The 25,777-nt window shown below is 43.9% G+C and overlaps 1 protein-coding gene across 4 annotated transcripts in view; it reads left to right on the top strand.

The window, feature by feature from the left end:
• Positions 1-409: 409 nt before the first annotated feature.
• CDC42BPB (CDC42 binding protein kinase beta) overlaps positions 410-25,777 on the top strand; it is a 98,352-nt gene continuing 72,984 nt past the window's right edge. The window contains exon 1 of one of the 4 annotated variants that reach the window (XR_004919601.2): positions 410-920. Coding sequence is in view for 3 of the 4 variants with exons in the window: in XM_036099508.2 (XP_035955401.1) it covers positions 746-920 (175 nt within the window). In the remaining variant the exon portion in view is untranslated. The remainder of the gene's footprint in view (positions 921-25,777) is intronic. The other 3 variants (XM_036099508.2, XM_036099509.2, XM_036099507.2) reach the window with 3 other exon arrangements.

The raw sequence follows: 25,777 nt of genomic DNA, 5'->3' as shown, positions 1-25,777 counted from the left end.
AGCACGGACTCAGCACCGCCAGGCCTGGTCCGCGAAGCGCTCACGCACGCCGCCCGGGCGCCCTTTGCGCACGCGCGGGGGCGCAATCTCGGCGGCGCACTGGCCGCGCGCTCGCCCCGCCCCCGTCTCCTGGCCTTCCCAGCATCCCGGACTCCCTACGGCAAGCGGCGAGGTCCCATCCCGCCGGGAGCCGGGAGCCGGGAGCGCAGGGGCGGGGCGGCGCGCTGAGGTCAGCGCGGCGGCGGCCGGCCCCGCGGTGGTTGGCTGCGCCCGCGCTGGCCGCGCCCTGGTTGGCTGCGGGCCGCGGGGCTGGGCCGCCGGGTCGGGGCTGGGGTCGGGGCTCGGGCGCCGGCCGGGCTTGCGCTGCGCTCGGCTCCGCGCCGCTGCAGGTCGACGGCTGGCGGCGAAGGCGGGGAGGGCGCGGCCGCGGGCGGGGCTGAAGGGCGCGCGGCGGGCGGCGGAGCGAGGCGAGGCGAGGGCGGGCCGCGCCGGGCGGGGCGGGCGGCGGCGCCGAGGGGAGGAGACCGGCCCATGGACCCGCGGGGCCCGGCGCCCCAGACGCTGCGCCGCCGGGACCGAGCCCAAGATGTCGGCCTAGGCCGGAGCGCGACGACGCGGACGGGGCGGCGACGAGGCGCCGCAGCTGCCGGGGCTCGCGGCCGCCGGGCCCCCGAGGGCTCGCCCTGACGGACTGGCCGAGCGGGCGGCGAGAGTCCGGCGCGTTGGGAGCGGGCCGCGCGGCACCATGTCGGCCAAGGTGCGGCTCAAGAAGCTGGAGCAGCTGCTCCTGGACGGGCCGTGGCGCAACGAGAGCGCCCTGAGCGTGGAGACGCTGCTCGACGTGCTCGTCTGCCTGTACACCGAGTGCAGCCACTCGGCCCTGCGCCGCGACAAGTATGTGGCCGAGTTCCTCGAGTGGGGTAAGTGCGCGCGGGGCGCCGGCCTGCCCCTCCGCCGCCGGCCCTCAGCCTTCCGCTCCTCCTGTCCCCAGACCCGCCGCCCCCTTCCTCTCGGGCCGCTCCTTGCGCCCTGGTCCCTTCGCGGCTCTCGGTCCCTCCCTGCCCTCCTCCTCGGCCCTGGCGCATCCGCGTTCGGCCGTCCCGCCCCCTCATCCTGCTCCTGGGAGCCACATCCTCCGTTCCCACCCCCACTCGCTCCCCGCCGCCGGCCATCGCCCGGGCCGCTTCCTAGATCCACCCTCCGAGTCTGGATATCATTTCCTGCAGCACTCCCCGGGAAATCCGCCCCCACCCCCGCCCCTGCCCCTCGCTCTGGGGTCCGGAGTCAGCGTCGAGGCCCCCCCTCATGCCCTGCTGGCTTGTGGGGGCAGCCGCGTGTGATTGGGGGCAGCCGGTGGGCCCCCTATCTGCGTGTGCATTTCCGGGGAGCCCGGTTCTGTTGCTCCCTCCTAGGTGACAGCTGCATCCCCTGGATGTCCAGGGCTTGAACACCCTTTACTGTAGCACCTCCAAGGGAGTTTTCAGCTTAAAAGCCTTATTTTGCAAGAGCAGATTGGTTCTTTTTGGTTCTTTTCGTTGTAATTGCGCTAGACTCTTGTAATACGTTGGGGGCAGCTGAACTGTCAGTATATGGGAGGCCTTTAAAAACTTTATCTGATCTTTGCATGCCTTCTCTAGTTTATTCAAGGATCTATAGCACTCTAATCATTGATCAACTAACCTGTTTTGCTTTATTAGGACAAAAGTTTGATTAAGCCACTTGACGATCATTAGAATCCCGGAGACAGCTACAGGTGTAAAGTGAAACCCTTTCGATTCGTTTCTAACTAACATGGGCATCCTGTCAAGACCCTCAGACTCCCCTGGAACGACCTAGTAGGAACACGCGGGGCTTATGTTCAGGCCAAACCTAAGAAAATCCTATTCCTGGGTCACTTGTGTCATTGGGCTAGGACTGTGCAGTTTGAACCAGTAATTTCTAATCTTTGGGGCTGATAGAGCTGATATTTACACGAAGAAACAAATGTATTTTGAGTGAGGCCTCCTACTCTGCCAAAATGGGAACTGGAATTTGGGGTTTTGTTTACTAATTAAAACTTAAGTTGAGATATTCTTTAGAGGGTTTGTTTTTTGCTCTTTAGCGAAACGATGTTTTGTGAGAGCCGCAGGAGAAAGGAGGCCCAGAGCCCCAGGACAGCCCATTATGCTTTATTTCGGTGGGGACCACCGTGCTTGGTTATATACAATGTCCGTAAAATGAGAGCGTTCGCTTTCTGGGGTCCTTTATCGGTGACGTGATTTTCAATCAAATAATTAACTCACTTTCACAGTTGCTTTGAAAGTGAGGTCTTTGGTGCTTGTTACATCTGAGCCTTCTGAATGTTGTATTTGCCTTTCCTTTCCTAGCATTTGATGTTGAAATCCAGACAGTTCCACAATCAGGTTCAACTTGGTGCAGTGTGTGGGTAGGAGTGTGACTGAAAGGAGAAGCGGAGGGAGGGTTGTAGTGGTGAGGTGTGGTCCATCTGGCCTCTGGCCTGGGAACTGAGTTGTGCCTCTGTGGGGTTGAAGTCTGAGAGCCAGACGCCCTGTACGTGGGTGGTTCTCGCCTAGTTCCGTCCCTGGCAGGCTGTACCGGCCGCTCTGTGACCCGGTGGGCTTTACCGGAGCAAGCTCTTCTCAGCATGTGTGGAGGTCTTATTTTAAGATTAGATCTTTCCAGGTGGAGACAGAAGCTGTGTGTTATCACTTAGAATTATTTTTGAAATTGTATTCTGGAGTATTGGAAATTATGATTACAAATGAGTTACACTGTCCTAACAACTCAATTTGCACAGAAGTGTAAACCTTAAATTGCAGGGAAGAGAAATGGACTGAGGTTTAAGGTGGCATTTTAATGAAATATTAATACTACCTCTAAATACTAATAAAATAGGAAGTAATATTTAATCTCATGCATGTTAACATGTACACTTGTAGCTCTGCAGGCGTGCATTACTAATGAAGTCGTTATTTAGTGTTACTTAGAATGCCTGTGTATTACAAGTAGAAGGTGAAGAATGGTCCATCGAGTGGAATTGTGGAGCATTATCAGGTGCCCTGACTTCCAAGTGGAATTACTTCTGCTCTGGAAACAGACATAAGCTATCCCCCGGGGTTGCTGAGTCTTTGGGTTCACACTCTGCATGGTATTTGAAGCCTCCAGTGTGTGGAGTCCTATCATGCAGAGGGCCAACCTCCCCCCACCTTCCAAATCTTGGTAGGTGTCTAATGACAATTAGGTAGAAATCTTGAAACTTAATGAAGAAATATAGCTATTCATTTCAGATTTAGAGAGTTACTGAGGAATCTTGGAGGAAATTTGGAAAGTATAGGTAATAAAGTTTTTAATTTTTTTTTTTTTACTTTAAAAAATGTATTTATGGGGGTGCCTGGGTGGCTCAGTCGTTAAGCGTCTGCCTTCGGCTCAGGTCATGATCCCAGGGTCCTGGGATCGAGCCCCGCATCGGGCTCCCTGCTCCGCGGGAAGCCTGCTTCTCCCTCACCCACTCCCCCCCTGCTTGTGTTCCCTCTCTCGCTGTGTCTTTCTCTGTCAAATAAATAAATAAAATCTTAAAAAAAAATAAAAAATAAATAAATAAATTAAAAATGTATTTATGTTTTATAACAACAGGTGATAATGGATTTTTTTTAAATTAGTTTCATAGGTAGAATCCAGTGATTCATCAGTTACATATAACACCCAGTGCTCATTACATCACGTGCCCTCCTTAATGCCCATCACCCAGTTACCCCATCCCCCCACCCCCCCTCCCCTCCAGCAACCCTCAGTTTGTTTCCTAGAGTTAGGAGTCTCTTAGTGGTTTGCCTCCCTCTCTGTTTTCATCTTATTTATCCTTCCCTTCCCCTATGTTCATTTACTTTGTTTCTTAAATTCCACATATGAGTGAAATCGTACAGTATTTGTCTTTCTCTGAAGTTTTATTTTAAGTTAATTTTAGTTTTTTGGAGAGGGAGAGAGAACCTCAAGCAGGCTCCATGCTCAGTGCAGAGCCCGACATGGGGCTCCATCTCACGACTCTGAGATCATGAGTCAGATGCTTAACTGATTGGGTCACCCAGGCACCCCATTTTTAAGTTTTAAAAGAAGACTTTCTGGCTCTTCCTTCCTTTTTGCCACAGTGGTTGCGTGGGATAAGAGTCATCATAGCCCATTGTAAAGACCTTCATTGTAGGTCTTTAATTTTCCCTTGATTATGTTTATAATTTGATTAGATTCCTCTGTGAAATCCTGAACTTTAATTAAAAGTTGGAAATACCCTGCTTTGCATCTGTATTTCTTTAAGCTGTATTTTAATGCAAATTGGATCCCATTCAAAGTAGAACATGAAGCACTTTGAAATTTCTATAAGTAAATAGCAACAAATACAAGTAAATGAGAGGAATTTGCTGTCTCTTACCTTTGGTACAAAAAAATACTTTTATATGTGTTAAGTATTTTTTTCATGGCTTAAATATAATGACTAGTGTTACATCAAACATCAGATGGAGCTGATGTTTGAAGTCCCAGCCTATTGGCAGTGGGTAGACCACAGTGGCTCTGTGCTCTGGCCCCTCATGGCCTGCAGACCAGGTGGGAAGCCTGGAGCTTGCAGCTGGTTGTAGGCATGTCTCGGGGACGCGGACCTCAGTGTGGTTTCCCAATTTGCAGTCCAGGGCACCTTCCTTTACCCTGCCACTGTACTTCCTATATAAGAAAGAAAATTAATCCTTTCTAGCCCTCTTTCCTCTCCTCATTTGTGTTTTTTCTTGTTAGGAATGCAGCAGTACCTTCATCCATGTGAATTCCCATAGCGGTTAGCATGGGGATCCTCAGCCCAACGTGTGAGTGGGATGACTCTACCAAATTTAAAACGTTCGGGCTTAACTGGTGGTGCTTAAAATCTCAAGATACATTTTGGTTTGATACATAATGGTTCCTCCAGATGGAATGTTTGTGTAACATGGGAATGACTTAAACAGGTCTTTTGAATAAGATCTAAATTTGAGGGAAATACTGGGATTGCATAATAAAAATTAAGTTAACATAATTTAGACTTGTAAGTAGCTATTTGAAATGCGTGGTGGGGGCGCCTGAGTGGCTCAGTCCGCTAAGCATCTGCCTTCGGCTCAGGTCATGATCCCAGGGTCCTGGGATCGAGCCCCACATCGGGCTCCCTGCTCAGCGGGAAGCCTGCTTCTCCCTCTCCCACTCCCCCTGCTTGTGTTCCCTCTCTTACTTTCTCTCTCTCTGTCAAACAAATAAATAAAATCTTAAAAAAAAAAAATGCATGGTGATATTGACTAGGTGGCAGGTGGTGGGACATTTGAAACCATTAAACCATAACAAGCCAGCCTTACCCTTTCTCTCATTTGGGTTTCGAAGTGAACAGCCGTGTCACTTCGTGTGTGACACACTTAGTGTGTTAAATCTAGACTTTAAATAAGGTTGGCATTGGAGTGAATTGCTTTCAAACAGGATACCACTGTGTGAGCCACGTGAGAAGGTCTATGACGTGCAGCGGGTCGCTCGCCAAGCGCACTTCTGTGCGCCTGAGGTAGAATAATCGGAATACCATGGGGTGGAGAGGTGGCCCCTCTTGCCTTTGCCCTGCCTCTGGCTGCAGAGCCTGGTGCCCTTAGAAATCTGTCTGTGCTGACGTCTGTGATGCTGGATAAACACATGAGCAAACAGGACTGTTAATTCCAAACTTTATTAAGTACGGTGAAACTATTGAGTACTTTTCTTGGTAAAGAGACAAGAAGTATTTTTTGAGACTAATAAAGTAAAAGGATCAAAAAGGAGATAAAATTAAAGGAAGTTTTGAAGGAGTTTTTTTAAAAACCCATGAAAACCCTGTAATCACATCACCCTAACTGGTCCCCATAAGATAACACCGTTTAGTCCCTGTCCCAAGTTTAAGTTTGGTTCGTAGCTTTAAGAATGGTCCAGAATGACAGTGTGTTAGGGTTATCTTAAATTTGTGTGAAAAGCTTACACAAACGCTCTCTTAATAAGGAAAACGGGTGAGAGGAAGAGAACACTTTCCTTAGATTTATTTATTTTAAAGATTTTATTTATTTATTTGACAGAGAGAGACACAGTGAGAGAGGGAACATAAGCAAGGGGAGTGGGAGACGGAGAAGCAGGCTTCCTGCCGAGCAAGGAGCCCGATGCGGGGCTCGATCCCAGGACCCTGGGATCATGACCTGAGCCAAAGACGTTTAATGACTAAGCCACCCAGGTGCCCCTCTCCTTATATTTAAAACCAGAAGTGTTTTGACAATCTGAACTGAAATATGGACTTAAAAATCTACAAGAGACAGCTATTTTTTAAAGACAAATAGATACTAACTATGAAATAAAGGTCTTTACAGCAAGATCTGAATGATCTGTGTTGTACATTAGGTTTTTGGTCAGTTTCATTGACTGGTAGGTAACTGGCAACAGGATTGTTTTTAGATTAAAATTTTCAAAAAGAGTCAATTATATAATAGGAGAACTTTGGATTTTGTTATCTTTAGGAAAGAATTAGAAATTCCGAGAGAAATTTGAATTGGATCATGTTTCAGTCCAATTCTGTCCTTGTATTGGAGCTGCTTTGGAGACCTGTGGAACTTGCTTGAAGGTGACTCCAAATGTTACGGGGATGGCGATGATTTCTCTGGCCTCCACAATCACAGAGTCATAGGTGTGAACACTATTAAGAATTGGAGTGACCCTGTAGTCTGCCCTCCACCCCCATCCCCGCTGTCCCTTAGGTAAACCAGGCTCAGGACATTTTCCCTGGTCATTTCGGAGCCAGCAGCCTTCTAGTGGGGGTTCTCTTGTCTGCTGGACCATGATCAACCTTGGGCTGCCTTGCAGGCACCTGCTTTGAAACATCTGTTTTATTGTAGCCTTTTCCTTCCATTCCCATCATCACTGGCCTAGCTGAAGCTCTCAAGCCCGCAGACCTAAATGAATGCCTTTCTCACTTTAGGGTTTAAATATCTCTGCCAGTCAGCCTTAGACACTGCTGTTCCTTTCATCACTCCCTCTTTCAAATACTTCATATTCTATTGTCTGTAGATTCTGTTGTCTGTCTATAAATCAGGTAAAACTGACCTAAAAAGACCCATTTAATCTTAGTTTTAGAAGTTGAGATTAACAGCACTTCTGACCATACCCCGTGATTTTCTTCAAATATAATTTTACCTTTATTAAAGTAATGCATTTACTTAGTAACTCTGGTTTTTAACTTTCATAAGCAGCCACTTCTAACCCCTCTGTTTCTATTTGATAATCATCTGTCTCAGGATTGCATTCAGCTGCCAGTAACACAACCAATTAATAGCGCCTTACCCAAAATCAAGGTGAATTCTGTCTCATGTGGAATTGGGATGTGGGCAGGGCAGGGCTAGTAAACAGCTCATTCCAAGAAGTCTTCAGGGACCTGGGCCCTTTCCTGCTCTCGGTCCAGCCTCTGATGGTGGCCGTCCCCTCTGCAATCCAGGCACCAGGGCGAAGGTGTTGTATTACTGTGGAAGAATCTGGGATGTTATAGTTATTTAACAGTTCTAGCCTCAAATTCCATGTTTCTTTAAAGTGTGTTTGTACTGATTTTTCTGTTTTAGGCATTATCTGTTGACTTCTTAGTGTGGAAGAGAAGGTTGTAGAACTTTTATATACCTTCTCTGCCCACCTGTCCTCTCTCTCCCTTTTTCTAAATATGGTTATGTAATAATTTTTGTTTAAATTGGTAGTGTTTATGTTGTTCTCACTAGGTAAATATCTTAACTAAGCCACATAGGATGCAGTTAGTTCCCTGTCTTTGCTGAGACAGGGGATTATTTCTGTGTTTTTTGGAATGAGTTACGTGTCTTTGCTCTAGCTAGACGCCAGTGGTCCAGTGCTAAGTGTAGTCCCAGGTGTGTAGCTAGAACATCTCAGCACCGTAATGTGCCCTGCCACACGCCCCGCCCGATGTGTCTGTCACCTTCCACCCCGCAAATCCTTTCCCTTTCCTGTTCTCGTTGAGGCTGTTTGTGCTCCAGACCCAGTGATTAGCAGTATTCCTAGCATTTCTCTTCATTCCTTGTGGGAATTTTTTTGGTGTCTTTCTGTTGAATTCCCCTTTCTGGATTTCATGTCTTTTTCCTTTTGGTACAGTGTGTCTTCTAGTGGCTTCCTGAGAAAGGGTTCATCAGAGAAATTTTTGAGACCTACCCTGTCTGAAAATGTCTTTTCTTCCCTCACACTTGAGTGACAGACTGCCTGGGTACTGAATTCTAGGTTAGAAGTAATTTTTCCTCAGAAGTTTGAAAGTGTTACTCCTTCTGTTGTTGGTAATGAGTAGCCTAACCCCATGGTGATCCCCAAGACTTTGTGTGACTTGTCTTATCTGGGAACTCTCAGGGTCTTTTTTTTTTTTTAAGATTTATTTGAGAGAGAGAGCATGAAAGGGGGGAGGGTCAGAGGGAGAAGCAGACTCCCCACTGAGCAGGGAGCCCGATGCGGGACTCGATCCCGGGACTCCAGGATCATGACCCGAGCTGAAGGCAGTCGCTTAAGCAACTGAGCCACCCAGGTGCCCACTCTCAGGGTCTTCTGTCTGCTCCCAGCATTCTTGGTGGGTCTTTCTGGTGGGGACACTGGGTCCTTCAGCTCTGGAAACTTTTCCATGTTGTCTCTTAGATGATCTCATCCCTGATTTCTCCAATGTAACCTACCGGATCTCCTATTATTCAGTTGTTGGACCTTCTGGAGTGTTCTGCTAATTCTCTTTTCCTCCTTTTTCCTATTCATTATCTGTTTCTTCTGATTTTTCTGGGGAGGTCCTTAACTGTATCTTCTAGTCCTTACACTGAATTTTTATTTCTGCCATCATATCTTTCATTACTAAGTGTTTTTGTTCTCAGCATTCCTTTTTATAACATTCTATCTTCGTTTCATGAAGGCAGTGCACTGTTTTTAAGATTTCATTTATTTGAGAGAGAGCAAGCGAGTGCCTGCACACAAGCTGGGGGAGGGGCTGAGGGAGAAGCAGATTCCCCGCTGAGCAGGGAGCCTGGTGGAGCCTGAGCCCAAGGCAGACATTCAACCAACTTGGCCACCCAGGCACCCCAGCAATGTACTTTTTAAAAAAATTTTTTTAATTGATTTATGTGTACACATTTATGTTATGTAGACATTTTCTTTTGTTTCCTGTGTTGTCTCTCTCTCCTGAGTCCTTGTTCTCATCTTTCCTGCTTTGGTCTTTGTCTTTGATGTTAGAAGCATTTCTCCAAATATTTGCTGATTATTGGCTGTCTTTTCATAATTGTGAGTGGACTGATTGGAAACTCCCCATGTGCATGGACAAACTTTTTTGAGTCTCACCATTAGGAAATAGGACAGGGACAATTTGAGGGACACTATCAGAAGTTGCTAAAGTAATTCTTTCTTTGGGCCTGTCAGTTTCCCCAGAGAGGGGTTTCTGGTGTCCTGCCTGGGCAGTGGGGAGTAATGTGGGATATGCTGGCTTTTGGGGAAGTTGGGGTAAGGTGGAGAGTTGATGGGAGGGAACAGAAGGAGTTCTGGGGTGTCACCGCTTCTCCTGTAGATTTGAAGCCAGTCCTGTTTTCTCTCTGTTACCATTTAGACCCTCAGAGATCCCAGTGCTTCTGATCATTCAGAGCAGCCTTACCCCTACCTCACACACAATAACTCAGTTTTCTAACTTTGCTAAATTAGTCATCACTTGTCCATTGGCTTTTCCCACTGTGCAAAATTGTGCTGACATTCCTAGGCTGCTGTCATCTTCTGTCACTCGTTCAACAAGTATTTTTTAAGGACTTAAAAAGTACCAGGCACTGCAATGATGAACAGAATCCCTGTTCTCCTGGGGCTCATGTTATCCTTGAGGCTGTGTCCCATGGTAATCATAAGCTATCATTTTAGTAGCGTTTTCAGGTGGCGTAAGGCTAAGGCGGATGTGCTGAAAGGTGTGTGGTCAGAGGGGATAATTTCTGTTTTCTTTGACATGGATGTATTGGCATTTCTATTCCTATGCTTACTCGTTTATTAGAAGGTTTCCCCCATAAGTAGAAGGAAGACATGGGAATAAAAAGGGAGGACAAGTTTTTCTCTAGGAACTGCATCCCAGTGGAAGGGGGGGTTAGGAAAGGGATGTGAAGAAGGAGTTATAGGATGGGTGCACTGAAAAGGAAAAGGGGTACCTGGAAAGTGCTTCTTCAGATGGCTGGGGAGCGGCTACTCTAGGGTGGGCACAGGGTGAAGCAGGGAGGGACCTCTGGAGACCCGCAGTGTGGAGATGTTTGCAGTTGCGGGGGGAGTGTTTGTGACCCAGAGACTATGTGCATAAGCTTTGATCTTTCTTGAGCTGACATGGAAGTGATTCTGTTTAAGCTCTTGCTTAAGATATAATTTGCACACAAGGAAGGTATCACCAACTATTTATTTATTTAGATATTTATTTATTTGAGACAGAGTGCATGTGTGCCTGCACCCCAGCAAGTGCACAAGGTGGGGGGAGGAGCAGAGGGAGAAGCAGACCCCCCACTGAGCAGGGACCCTGACCTGGGGCTCCATCCCAGGACCCCGAGATCATGATCTAAGCCGAAGGCAGACCTTAACCACCTGAGCCAGGCAGGCGCCCCAGGTATCACCAGTTTAAAATCAAGAGCAGAAGAAGAACTGTTCTTGCCACTCATAATTTTCTAAAAACAAGTAACAGAAATGAAATCCAAAGGTAAACAGACCTCCCTTATCATGACACCCAGATTACATTTTAAGGCTGTTGTTCTGTTGTACTTTACCCTCTTCATGTGAAAGAATTGAACTGAAATCACTGAACTACTCTCATTTTGTTTAAAAAAATTAACATCAGGGAGCTGAATTTATTTTTTTTTAATTTATGTTATTTTTAACTGGAAACAGTATTTTTTATTTATTTTTTAGTTTAATTTTTTTTTAAAGTAGGCTCCACACCCAACGTTGGGCTTGAACTCATGACCCCGAGATCAAGAGTCACATGCTCTCACACTGAGACAGCCAGGCACCCCTGGCAATAGCATTTTCATTCTTCACTATTGAGAAAGATGTTGATTTCATAATTAATGGATATACAGTAATCTTTTAAAAATAATTTTGCAGTTCTGTCGCAAATGGCCTTGCTGCTTTTTTAACTGCAAGTATTTGAGATCAGATTGTGGAAAAGTCTTTGAAGTGTATTAACAAGTTGGTCTTCTGATGTACCTTTAAAATTAATTGGGAAAATGTCAATAAAGCTTTTGAATATGTGGGATATATTGTCTCGCAGCAAGTTGGGAAGTTACTGGGAGTGCTCTATTCCCAATTTCACCAATTAATTAAGGTGTCAAGGATGGCATTTATATTCGACTGTATCAGGACAAGAAATGTTTCTGAAAACATCAGCATTACGGTTTTATGTAACCAAAGTGAAGCCTGGGTATATTTCCTTCTACAAATATCTAATTATTTTTTTAAAAAGCAAGGTTTGCCTTTATGAAGTTTTGATAATCCTTGTGAAATAATATGTGAAGAGGGTTACTGGGACAGAAACTGATGTCTATCAGCAAGATGAGAGAAACTTAAATTGCACAGCTGATTGTTTATTTTAATGGGAAAGAAAGATTTCTCTGGCATTTACAGTTAGCAGGTGGTTTACTTTTTCTTTTTTGGTAACAGCGTTATTGAGATATAATTTGCACACAATTTACCTGTTCAAATTATACCGTCCAATAGCTTTAATATATTCATAGAATTATGCAACCATCTCCACTGTTGAATCGCAAACATTTTCATCACCTCTGAAAGAAGCCCTGTGCCCTTTTGCTGGCAGCCCTAAGCAGCCACTGATCTCGTCTCATTATATATTTGCCTGTTCTGGACATTTCCTGTGGTCTTTTGTGACTGGATCCTTTTCACTTAGCATAATGTTTTCAGGGATATCTCTGTATTTCATCCCTTTCAATTCCAGGTAACATTCCATTACGTAGATAGTCCACATTTTGTTTATCCGTTCATCAGTTGATGAACATTTGGGTGGTTTCTACCTTTTGGCTATTATGAAGAATGCTGCTGTGAACATTAATGTACCAGTTTTGGCGTGGACAGATGTTTTCATTTCTCTTGGGTGTATACCCAGGAGTAGAATTGCTGGGTCATTCAGTAACTCTGTGCTTAGCATTTTGGGGAACTGCCAGATTGTTTTCCGTAGCAGCTGTACCGTATACGTTTCCACCAGCAGCATATAAGGCTTCCAGTTTCTCCATATCCTTACCGACACTTGCTCTCGTCTCTTTTATTTTAGCCATCCTAGTGAATGGTGTCTCATTTTAGTTTTGATTTACTTTTCTCTAAAGGCTAACAGTGTTGAACATCCTTTCTTGTGTTTATTGGCCATTTGTATATCTTCTTTGGAGAAATGTCTGTTCTTTTGCCCATTTTTAAATTGTGTTGTCTTTCTGTTGTTGAGTTGTAAGAGTTCTTTATATATTCTGGATATTAAACCTTTACCAAATGTATAATTTGCAAATATTATCCTCTATACGGTGGGTTGTCATTTCACATTCTTGATGGTTTCCTTCAAAGCACAAAAGTTTTAAATTTTGATGAAATTTAATTAAATTTTGTTGATTTTGGTGTCATATCTAAGAATCCGTTGCCAAGGGGCACCAGGGTCGCTCAGTCGGTTAATTTCAGGTCATGATCTCAGGGTTCTGGGATCGAGCCCTGCGTTGGACTCCCTGCTCAGTGGGGAGTCTGCTTCTCTCTGCCCCTCCCCCTGCTCATGCTCTCTCTCTTTCAAATAAACAAATAAAATCTTAAAAAAAAAAAAAAAATCCATTGCCAAATCCAAGGTCACAAAGATTTATACCTGTGTTTTCTTCTAAGGGTTTTATAGTTTCAGATCTTACATGTCGGTCTTTGATCCATTTTGAGTCAATTTTTGTATATGGTATGAGATAGAGAACCACAATTTTTTTTATCTTTCTTTTGCATGTGGATATCCTGTTATCCCAGCACCATTTGTTGAAGAGACTGTTCTTTCCCCATTGAGTAGTCGTGCATCCTTGTCAAACAGTTGATAAATGTATGGGTTTAATTCTGGGCTCTCAGATGTGTTCTGTTGATATTTATGCCAATCCTTAATGTTGGTACCAACACTGTCTTGATTACTGTTGCTTTGTGGTAAGTTTTGAATTCAGGAAGTGTGAGTCCTCCAGCTTTGTTCTTTTTCAAGATTGTTTTGGCTATTTTAAGTTTCTTGAATTTCCATATGAAGTTTAGGATCAGCTTGTCAATTTCTATAAAGAAGCCATCTGGGATTCTGATAGAGATTGCATCGAATCTGTAGATGAATTTGGGGAGTATTGCCATTTTAACAATATTGAATCTTCTATCTATGAGCATAATGTCTTTCCACTTATTTAGATCTTTTAAATTGTTTTTCAAAAATATTTGGTAGTTTTCAGAGTTTAGCACGTTTGTTTTTACTTTTTTATTGTGGTAAAATACGTATGATAGAAAATTTGTCATTTTAACTATATAAGTGTTTATTTGGTTACATTAATTACATTCACAAAACAGAGTATAAGATTTGCAATTATTAAATTATTCCTAGGGGTTTTTTTTAATGCTGTTGTAAATAGAATTGTTTTCTTAATCTCATTTTTCAGATTGTTCGTTACAAATGTGTACAAATAACAAGTGATTTTTTTTTTTTAAAGATTTTATTTATTTATTTGACAGAGAGAAAGGGGGAGAGAGAAAGCACAAGCAGGAGGAGGGGCAGAGAGAGAGGGAGAAGCAGACTCCCTGCTGAGCAGGGAGCCCGATGTGGAACTTGATTCCAGGACCCTGGGATCATGACCTGAGCCAAAGGCAGACGCTTAACCAACTGAGCCACCTGGGCGCCCAACAGTTGATTTTTTTTTATATTGATCCTGTGTCCTGCAAAATGGCTGAACTCATTTACTAGTTCTTTTTTTTTTTTTTATTTTTTTTTTTTTTAAAGATTTTATTTATTTATTTGACAGAGAGAGACACAGTGAGAGAGGGAACACAAGCAGGGGGAGTGGGAGAGGGAGAAGCAGGCTTCCTGCTGAGCAGGGAGCCCGATGTGGGGCTCGATCCCAGGACCCTGGGATCATGACCTGAGCCGAAGGCAGGCGTTTAACGACTGAGCCACCCAGGCGCCCCTCATTTACTAGTTCTAATAGTTCTTAGTGGATTCCTTAGGACTTTTATATATAAGATCATGTCACCTGTGAATAGAGATAGTTTGCTTCTTCCTTTCCAGGCTGGATGTTCCTTCTTTCTGTCACCTAATTGCCCTGGCTAGAACCTCCAGCACAGTGTAGAATGGAAGTGGCAAGAGTGCACGTTCTTGTCTTATTCCTGATCTTAGGGACAAAGCATCTAAGTCTTCACCATTAAGTTTGCTCGTAGCTGTGAGTTTTCATAGATGCCCTTTATCAGGTTGAGGAAGTTTCCTTCTATTCTTAGTTTGTTGAGTGTTTTTTCATAAAAGGGTATTGAGTTTTGTCAGCTACTTTTTCTGGGTCCATTGAGATAATCATGTTGCTTTTATTTTTTATTCTGTTGATATATGGTGTATTACATTAATTGTTGTATGTTGAACCAACCTTACATTCCTGGGATAAATCCCACTTGGTCATGATGTACATTTCTTTTTCTGTGTTGGCTGGATTTGGTTTGCTAGTACTTTGTTGTGGATTTTTACATCAATATTTGTAAGAGATACTGGTTTGTGGTTTTTTCTTTCCTTGAATATCTTTGTCTGGTTTTGATATCAGGGTTAATACTGGCCTTATAAAATGAGTTTGAAGGCGTTCTCTCTTCTTTTTTTTTTTCTTTGAGAGTTTGTGAAAATTTTGTATTCTTAAAATTTTGATTTTTGAGGAACTGACAGATTCCCAGTTCGCCTGGTAAGCTATCTGGGCTTTTCTTTGGTTAGTTTTTGGATTACTAATTCAACCCCTGTACTTGTTGTACATCTATTCACATTTTCTCTTTCTTCTTGAGTCAGTTTGGTAATTTTTATCTTTTTTAGGAATTTGTCCATTTCATCTAAATTAATTTGTTGGCATAGAGTCTGTTCATGGTATTTCTTAATCCTTTTAGATCTGTAGGAATGTCTCATCTCCTCTTTCATTTCAATTTTAGCAATTTGAGCCTCCCCTTTTTTTTCCCTTGGCCAACCTTAAAAATGGTTAAAGTGGCAAGTTTTATGTTTCACCACAATGAAAAAGTAACTGTAAGTAAAAGTAACTGGGATCCATCTACGCCGTTGAGTTTAACTGCTGGTCCTTTTCCTGCTCACTGTGTGGTATTCACTGTACTTGTGTGGCACCATTTGTGCATTCACTCTGGACGCACGTCTGGGGTGGCCGGTTTTTGGGCCGTTAATGAAGAGTTCTGCCGTAAATTGCTTTGGTTTTTAAATTCTCCAGAGAGAGTTTCTTTGACTACAGTGTGTCTACCATATCATTGGTCGGTCTTTCTTTAAAAATTCCTTTCTAGGGGCGCCTGAGTGGCTCAGTCGGTTAAGCGGCTGCCTTCAGCTCGGGTCATGATCCCAGGGTCCTGGGATCGAGCCCCGCATCGGGCTCCTTGCTCGGCGGAGAGCCTGCTTCTCCCTCTCCCTCTGTCTGTCGCTCTGCCTACTTGTGCTCTCTATCTCTGTTAAATAAATAAATAAAAATCTTTAAAAAAATAAAAATAAAAAAATAAAAATTCCTTTCTAGACATTTCTTGAGTTACTCTCCCATAACTTCGAATTCTGTAATAGTTTGTGGAGGATTGTCGTGGATGGTCCAAATTACAGTTCTCTGTGATTTAGGATTGCCCCATGTACCAAGTATTAAAAATATCATAACATAAATCACAAAACTTACATTAGGCCAGTGCTATTTTTATTTTAAATAGTTTTAAAATTATAAAAATAACAATGTGCTCATGATTTAATAAATTGAAACAATGCAGAAAGGTATGTCATAGAAAGTAAAAGTCTTTCTCACCCTAATTGTATATAACTTTTTATTTCTTTTTTAATTTTAGAGGATATTCTAGACTTCTCATTAAAATTGAAAATTGATTTGAAAGGCTTTTTAATATCAAAATATATTCTTATTCATAGTTTTAAAATTTTCATGAGAAGTTAATGTTGAAATATGGTTATTGCATGTATCAAGAGGGTTGTGATTTTTGCCTTTGATAGACTATTAATTTCTATTGTTATGTATATGTACATTAATATACATAATGCTAGTGAATCATTCATGCATTCCCAGGATGAAGCATACTTTGCCATGGCATTTTTTTTTTTTTTAAATGACAGCCTCATTTTGAAGAGATCTCTGCAGTTGTCTAAGAGCTATGTGATCTACTGGTGGTGTTCTTTTTTTTTTTTTTTTAAAGATTTTATTTATTTATTTGACAGAGACACAGCGAGAGAGGGAACACAAGCAGGGGGAGTGGGAGAGGGAGAAGCAGGCTTCCCGCGGAGCAGGGAGCCCGACACGGGGCTCAATCCCGGGACCCTGGGATCATGAGCTGAGCCAAAGGCAGATGCTTAACCGACTGAGCCACCCAGGCGCCCCTGAATGGTGATATTTTTTGAGTACTGCCAGATCCTTAGTTGATCAGATTTTATATTTTTTCTTCTTTAGTAGCATTTTCATCACAGTTGGTTTATAATATAAGTAAAACTTCATTTGCTAATAAGACTAAAAACTTTAAAAATCTGTGTCATTCTCAGTTACTGTCATTTCATACCCCCACCCATATCTGTTTTCTTGTGGTTTATTTTTTCCCTGCTTTAGTAATTCTTGTTGATTGTATTGCAAATTTAATGATGCTTAAAATACTACGTTTATTATCTGAGAAAAATATTTTCCAGTAATGAACTTTAAGTGTTTTTAAAGATAAAGATTGGTATGGAGAAGTATAACTGTTTTTCACTTTTCACGAAGTGTTCCCCAGCACCACAGTTGAAAGGGAGTCTGTGGGTAAACATTTAGCAATAGGAGTATCTCAGTAGGCCTTTTGAAAGCAGAGTCCAAAGTACTGCTGTACCATTATTAATCAGGTTCAGGATATACATCTATTATACTGAATACTGAAACCATTAGTCATGTCAGCTCTGCAGAGTTTGTACAGAATTTTTACCAGCTCATAAAACTGTTTTATGACCAGAAGGAATGCCAGCAATAAAACAAACGAAATCGTAACAAATAAACTGGGCATGTAGCTGATTTTCATGTCCAGATATGCTTCCAGTGAGGAAAACTCCTGTGTCGTTTGCAGCAAGAGCTGGTGGTGATTTGGAGTCAGTCATTCTGGTTTGAGTATGTGTACAAGGAGACCGATTTTTCAAAAATGTCTAGCCTAGCATCCCATGTTGAGCCTTCAACTGTCCTCTGTTTAGATAAGAAATAGCAGATGACCCCCTGTATGAAAATGTGATTCCTTTTTTGGAGTGGCTTGTTGATATTCTTTATTTTCATAAATAGTATTAATAAAAGTGGTAGCAATTGGAAGTATTTCCTACTGCAAATTTAGATCTCTTATATTATAGGAAATTTCAGACATTAAGTAGAGAGTGGAATGATGAACCCCTGTTTCTATCACCCATATTCAGTTGTTGTCAGATCGTGGTCAGTCTGCTTCATTTTTATCCCCCCATTCCCCAAAAAGGATTATTTTGAGGCAAATCCAAGACATTTGTAGTTTCATTTGTAAATATTTCACTATATACTTTAAGAAGATAAGGGCTTTCTTTAAAAGTATAGCCATAGTTGGGGCGCCTGGGTGGCTTAGTCAGTTAAGCGTCTGCCTTCGGCTCAGGTCATGATCCCAGGGTCCTGGGATGGAGTCCCGCATCGGGCTCCCTGCTCAGTGGGGAGCCTGCTTCTCCCTCTGCCTCTGCCGATCCCCCTGCTTTGTTCTCTCTTACTCTCTCTCTCAGATAAATAAATAAAATCTTTAAAAATAATAATAAATTTAAAAAAACCATAGCCATAGTGACATTACGACATTGAAAAGCTAACAGCAGATTTTTCCGTATCATCAAATACTCAGACATGGTTTAAATTTCCTCTTTTTGTTGGTATTTTCAGTAGGTTTTATAGGAGCCCAAACAAAGTCTGCACGTGGCGTTTGGATGGTGCACCTCCTAAATCTCTTAACCTACAGCCCCCCACCCCATTTTCAGTTCTAATGTTGAAGGTACCAGGCCCTTTGCCCCATCCTGCTCGCACCATTTTAACTACTTTTTGGTGTTTTCCTAGCTGGACAAATAAGGCTGGTGGCAAATCATTCTTATACTGTTGATCTAGTATATTTTGTAGGAAATAGAGTTATTTGGGGGTTATCAATTGTTGTAAAAAATGAGATATTTCTTACTTATTTGAGATGTGTTGTTGTTTGTGTGTGTTTGTGTGCGTTTTTTACTGTTGTGAGGTGTGTTTTTCATCAGTGGCTGGCTTGGCTTAAGATCCCGAGTGTGGGCCGGGTGTTGGGTCAGCTGTGACCAAGGTTGGTGGTTAATGTTGCAGTTGGTGATGCAGGGGCCTCATCGTTTACTGCCTCCCTTCTGTTGACGCATGGTCTCCTGAGTGTGGCCATCGGGACCCGCCTCTCCTCCCCTACCCACCCGTCTGATTCACCTCCCCCATGGTTTCCCTGGAGGGCATCTTAATGAACACTGTGAACACTTAAAGAGTTGATTAATGTTTAGCTAAAATCCTTCCCTTTTCTCCATACTTTACATTGGCTTGTTAAGCTTTTTCCTATCAGTTTCTTAGCACGCTTTATATTATATTAGGGAAATTAACCCCGTTTTTGTATGTTTTTCTCTGTTTGCCTTTTGTCAGCATTTGCTGGTATTTTGTTCTGAGTTTATGACTGTAAGTTGAAATATAGGGTGCTGGGGCCTGAGCTCTCAAGTGCTTTCCTTTCTAGCTGGAAGTCCCCCTTTCCTAGGCTGGCTGGGCCCCCTTTCTTTGCTGGGTGTCCCCCCTCTTCCTGTGCTGAATGTCTCTCCCTTCCCCTTTCAGTGCCTGGTGGCCCCCCTTTCCTGTGCTACATGTCCTTCCCCACTCTTTCTGTGCTGGATGGTGAGTAGGGTAGTCTCTGTCACCAGCTTCCAACAGTCACAGAGACAGAGAAAGTACTGCATGGCCTGGGGTTGCGAAGCAGGGCCTTTGGTTTTCATTGTGTCTGGATGTGTGAGAAGTCATGGGAGCATGCGGCCTCCCTTCCTCCCTCGCTGGGGTTGGCAGGTGTTGGGCGGGGTGCCCCAGGAAGCCAGGTCCACGGTGGCAGGCCGAGGGGGCAGGGAGAAGCCAGAGGCCCAGCCCAGGTGACTCAGGGCAACACAGAGGGACCCTGCAGGACACGTGTGAGGAGGCCTCTTTAGTTGCGGTGGTGGGGGTTGAGAGAGTGAGGAGTCTGGACCGTCGTCATTGTAAGCCTTTTAGTTCTGTAATTGAACTTAAGAAAAGTTAGGTCATCCTCGTCCGTGTCTGTGAGTGATGCTGTGCTCTCCGGTGTATCCAGCTCTTACTTCGTTCTTTAACCCAGCTCAGAAAGGTCGGGCGGGGTGGGCAGTCCAGCCAGGGAGGCCAGGGGCAAGGCTGTGCTTTCGGTTAGGGGAGGGAGACGGTGGTCACTGTGAGCAAGAAGGCGAAGAGCTGAGTGTGGGTGTGTGTAAATATTCAGTTCCCTCAGAAGCACCAGAGATTCTGGAAAAGTGTGTTTTTTTTTTTAGATCAAATGTTATAATTCATTTTTAGAAGGAGAATGAAGTTTTATAATTCATTTTAAGGAGAATGAAGTTTTAGCATGCAAATGCAGACTGCACAAAGCTAGATGTCCTTTTTTGAAGTGTTAAACATTTACCAACCTTCCGATAAAATGTTATTGACTTACGGAAAGCTCCTGTCATTTGCCATCTTTTTAGTGTGTCTCATCTCCAGCTGGTCTAGTGGGAAGAGGACCAGCTTACCAATGGCTAGATGAAACCAGAGTAATACTTTTAAAAAGTCTTAGATAAAAGCAGCTTCCTTATTCTCTATTTATTATTTATTTTGGGGATAGTGAGTTAAAAGATTCAGGAGGACATCTGCCTTTCTCTCTTAAGTGTCTCGATTATTTGCCTTTGTGTTTTTTTTTCTTTTATGCTGTCATTTTTATATTACAGAAAAAGTATCAAGCATAGAGGGTTTGTTTTCATACCTCAGAAATGCCTAGGTTCAGTTGGATAATACGACATACCGTTTATGTGGATAGTGGACAAATTTAATTGTTAACATTGAATTGATTCGCATTTCAAATGAGTGAAGCTGTTTTTATCACATCTAAAATACTATTGCTCCTCAATTCATAAGCCTATCCTTAGGAAAAAGAAAACTAGATTCTTTTACGTGGTTAGTAGCCTCCTGATAAGGAGCTGTCTCCACCTTAGCCCCGTTGGCCGGCACACTCAGGTGGCGGTGACAGCTGGTGGAAGGTGGCCGCGGCCCTCCTGTTAGGGGGTGAGGCCGGGCAAGACGCTGGGAGGAAGGTGAGTGTATCAGTCTGAGGGCAGCCTGCTCACTTCCTTCCTGTGGTTCAGAAGCCGTGGCCTTAAAGTCCACGACCTGCTGCAGTGGCTGCGAGGCCTGCCCTTTTGAATCTTCCTTTCCTGCTGGTTTTCACGTCTGGCCGCTGAGGGCTGCAGTCCAGCATTCCTTTGTAGCCTGGTGTCCGGCAGAGGACTAGTTTCTAGAAGATTCATATAATTTTTGTAGAAACAGTTTTACCCCTTCCAGAGACATGTATTCTTCATGCAGAAGTATAGAGCTAGTCACTAAATAAAGTAAAAGCTGGAATGGATTTTAGATAAAGGGAACATTACCCATAAAACCTTTTTTTTCTTCTTTCACACCGTAGTATTCCTAGTGTATTGACCATCCAGTTCAGAGAGATTGCCAGATGGGACTCGGATCCTTGAATATTTAGCTCTGGGCAGTTATTATGAACATTGATGAAAATAGTTTTTATATGGAAGGTTTATTTTTTTTATTTTTTAAAGATTTTATTTATTTGACAGAGGGAGAGAGTGAGAGAGGGAACACACGCAGGGAGAGCTATAGGCAGAGGGAGAAGGAGAAGCAGGCTCCCGCTGAGCAAGGAGCCTGATGTGGGACTCAATCCCGGGACCCTAAGATCATGACCTGAGTCGAAGGCAGACACTTCACCGACTGAGCCACCCAGGCACCCTATATGGAAGGTTTAAATAGGACTCTGCTGGTCTCAGGATGTGTGCTAGAATTTTTTTTTTTATCTCTGGCATAAACTTGTTTTTCTAGTATTTTACAGTTGAGTGAGTTTAAATAACAGTCCTTTTATGCAAGAATTCCATGTACTTGTATTCAGATTAAAGAGGATGATCCGTATGTAAAGATCATGAGCATGCAATATGGTGACGGGCTTAGGTGACATTGAAGGAGGGCGGGCCCGTGAAGTCAGGGGCTCTTACTGACTCAGTATCCTTAGGACCGGGCAGGGAGTAGCCCTTCGCCAAGTGCTGATGGAAGAAAGGGATGACAGAGTGGCGGAAAGGACTGGTGCAGCTGTGAGGCAGTGGTGGTTTCTGGCTCCCGGCGACAAGGGAGGGAAGCTTATGTCCCAGGGGAGCGCCAGAGGTGTGGGACGAGGGACCAGGTGCTGTGTGCACCTGCTGAGCACAGGCACTGCGTTTCTGTGAGGAAAAGAATCAGGGTGAGAAGGGAGCAGTGAGTCTGCTGTGATGAGCAGGTGATCACAACACGATTCTAATGGCTCAGTGTATTGATACAGTGAGCATTGTGCTTGCCCGTGGCTTATGCCCACGGTCTCAACCCTCCCAGTAACCCTCAGCCCCGGGTTACCCCTAACTTACTGAAGGGGAGACTGGAACTCAGACGAAGTAGCTTGTAATACCGGGGGGTGGCTGAGTCCAACTCAGAGGTCTGCTCTCAGCCACTGTGTCTGCTGCTGCATTCCAGTAATTTCTTTAAATATTCTTAATACCTTTTGAATAAATGAATTAATGAATCATGTAGCCTTGCAGGTTCCGTTGTGACCCCTCCCCCAGTGTATAACCCCTTCTTCTGGTAGTAAGCACTGTTGTGACCCCTATCACAGATTAGTTATGCCTTTTTCTCAAGTTTATTATTTTTTAAGTGTATGATGAAGTGATCTTAGTATCACAGAACTGTACAACAATTACCAGTTCCTAGTTCTAGGCATTTTCACCACCCCTGAAAGAAACCCTATACCCATTAGTAGTCACCATCTCCCCTCCCCCAACCCCTGGCATCCTGCTCTGTCTCCGTGGATTTGCCTATTCTGGACATTTCATATAAATGGAGGCATGCGATATGACTGGCTCCTTTCATTTAGCACAGTGTTTGTAAGCTTCATCCATGTTGTAGCATGTATCCGTATTTTCCCTTTATGACTGAATAATATTCCGTTGTGTGGATAGACCACATTTTGTTTGTTCATGCATCAGGTGATAGACAGTTGGGTTGCATCTTGTTTTTGGCTGCTCTGGATAATGCCATGAATATTTGTGTACAAGTTTTTGTGTAGACATGTTTTCATTTCTGTTGAGTATACACCTAGGAGTGGAATTGCTGAGTTTGGGGGTAACTCCATGTTTAGCATTTTGAGGAACTACTAGACTGTTTTCCAAAGTGCCTACATCATTGTACAGTCCTGCTAGCGGTGTATGAGGGTTCCCGGTTCTCCACCTCCTTGCCAGCACTTGTTATGATTTGTCTTTTTTTATTCTAGCCATCCTAGTGGGTGTGAAGTGGCAACCCCTTGTGGTTTGGATTGGCATTTCCCCGATGCTGGTGTTTGAGCATCGTTTCATGTGTCTGTTGGCCATCTATATGTCTTCTTTGGACAAATGTCTATTCACATCCTTTAGCCATTTTTAAATTGGGTGATTAAAAAAAAATAAATTGGATGATTTGTCTTTTTTTTTTTTTTTAGAGAGAGAGAGTAGGAGGGGGTGGGGGGGAAGGGCAGAGGAAGAGGGAGAGAGAGAATCTCAAAGGGAGAGGGAGAGAGATTCTCAAGCACATTCCATGCCCAGTGCAGAGCCCCACGGGACTCGATCTCACAACCCTGAGATGACCTGAGCCACAATCAAAGTTGGATGCTTAACTGACCGAACCATCCAGGCGCCCTGATTTGTCTTTTTATTAGTGAGTTGTACATGAATTTGTGCATAATTGCAGATTTGCATGTATTTTCTCCATTCTGTAGTTTGTCATTTCATTTTCATTGGTGTCCTTGGAAGTGCAAATGTTTTTAGTTTTGATGAAGTCCAGTTTATTTTTAAAATTTTTCTTGCTTATGTTTTTGGCTTCATATTTAAGAAACTGTTGCCTAATCCAGGGTCACAAAGATTTATACCCATGCTTTCTTCTAAGAGTTTTATAGTTTTAGCTCTTACTTTTAGGTCTTTGATCCTTTCTGAGTTACTTTTTGTATTTGGTGTGAGGCAGGAGCTCATATTTATTTTGCATGCGGGTATCCAGTTGTCTTAGCACTGTTAGACTGTTCTTCCTCATTGCGTTCGTGGAGTTGTGTCTGTGTCTGAGCTTCAGACAATGGAATCATGCAGTTCTATGCATCTGCTCTCTTTAGCTTCACACTGTATCCTTGAGATTAATCAGTGTTGTGCGTAGCCTCAGTTTGTTCTTTTGATGTGTGGTGTTCCATTGCACGAGGACTGCAGATTTTTAACCATTCTCCCATTAGTGTGCATTGGGTTGTTACCGGCTTATGATGGCTTGACTCAAGCTGCTATCAACACTCTTGTATCTTTTTGGTAGACTTAGCTGGGTCGTCAGGGTACACATATGTCAGCTCAGGAGATACACGAATGGGGGAACAGAAGGGTGATAAATAATCTGTTTAGAGGAGCATGAAAGAATTGTTTACTTTGGTTCCAGATTTCAAAGAATTTGAACGATACACTTCCTTTAACCAAAATGATACTGGCTGCCACCGACTGTTGGTTCCACAGAAGGTGTACTAATCACGAAAGCAGAAGCAGCTGTGGTTTTACCGTGTGGAACAAAAGCCAGACTGCTCTGAATGTGCAGCAGGGGCGCCCACAGAAAATCCGATCACACACGGCCGACTGGATGCCTGAACAATAAGAAAAATAAGTGCAGTTAGGTTGTCCTCTCCTTTTAAAAATTGGACATTTTTAATGTTATAAGAAATATGAATACATATGTGAGAAACAAAATGAGAATTAAAATACCACCCAGTTATATGAACGTGGACTTTGTGTTTTCTTAGTTTACTATCTATCAAAAGCAGGTTATAATCTCTGTCCTGCAGGTTTGAGAGATTGTTTTTTTTTTTAAAGATTTTATTTATTTATCTGAGAGAGAGAATGGGAGACAGAGAGCATGAGAGGGGAAGGGTCAGAGGGAGAAGCAGACCCCCCGCTGAGCAGGGAGCCCGATGTGGGACTCGATCCCGGGACTCCAGAATCATGACCTGAGCCGAAGGCAGTTGCTTAACCAACTGAGCCACCCAGGCGCCCCGATTTGAGAGATTGTTTTGTGACATCTCTGACCCATATGTAGATGTTCAGAAAGTGGTAGCTTCTATAAGCAATGGGGTGGATTTAATATTTTATCAAATATTCGGGGTGGGAGAAAGAGTAAAAGACACATGTAAAGTATTCAGCCAGGTTCCTACCTTCTCATCCCTCTTAAATAGGACCGTGGCATAAATTTGAATGAATTGTAACGGAAGGTTGGTGGATATTATTTGGTTTCTGAAAGTTCCCCTAAATTACTGATTACTGAAATTCAGTCACCTTTTTTTTCATGTGTTGATTTGCTGATGGAGGCTTTGCAGACTTCCCACCTTCTGATTTTACTCCCCGCCTCCCCCCCCCCCCCCCCCCCCCCCCCCCCGGCTCCCTTCTCCAGGGCAGGCTCCGACCTGAGAGTCGGAACCGGGGGAAGCAGGTTAGGACTCCAGTCTCAGTCACACAGAGGTGTTGTGAACACGCCCCATTCTGGGAGGAAGAGATGCAGACGGTCCCTGGCCTTGCTGTTGTCATGCCCTGCTTCCTGCCCCACTGGTCACACAGCCCAGCTGTAAGTGTACCGGAGGCATTTCGGGTCTGTTCAGGATGGCTCTGGCTTTGTGCTGGGCAGGGGGCAGGAGGCCATCCTTGACTTTCCATCCTGCCGCGGGAGGTGGGTTCCCACGGTCCTCCTCCTGTGTGTGTGTGTGTGTGTGGAGGGGGTGCTGAGCACTCCCAGGGTGGCCCCGTCTTGGTGCTGGGTGTGCGGGCTCTTCACCAGCTGACCTGAGGGCACCCGCTATAGCCAGAGAACACCCAGCACCGTGCGCTGGCGGCCTGCTTTTTGTCTTTGACTACATAGAATGCTAAAGGTAAATTTCATCTGTCGCTGAGATTCCTGGGTTAACACAGTAAGACTTGGAATTAAAAACCGTCTCTAGAGCGGCTGTGATACTGTATTGCTGGACTAAAAGGCCACGCTCTGATTGCAGGTGCTCTTGAGCATCTCGGTTTGGCACAGTATGGAATCTGTGTATTATCCAAATATGTGTATATTTTCCCAGCTGTTGACTCAATAAAGCAGCGTGTGTGTTCATAAATATATTTTATCAAAATTAAAGTTTTTTACTCAAGATTCAGTAGAGAAAGATC

Source organism: Halichoerus grypus, chromosome 8 (genome assembly GCF_964656455.1).
Source record: "Halichoerus grypus chromosome 8, mHalGry1.hap1.1, whole genome shotgun sequence".
In the NCBI taxonomy this organism is placed as follows: Eukaryota; Metazoa; Chordata; class Mammalia; order Carnivora; family Phocidae; genus Halichoerus; species Halichoerus grypus.
The sequence above is the reverse complement of the archived record's forward strand: the minus strand, read 5'-3'. Positions and strand labels throughout refer to the sequence as shown.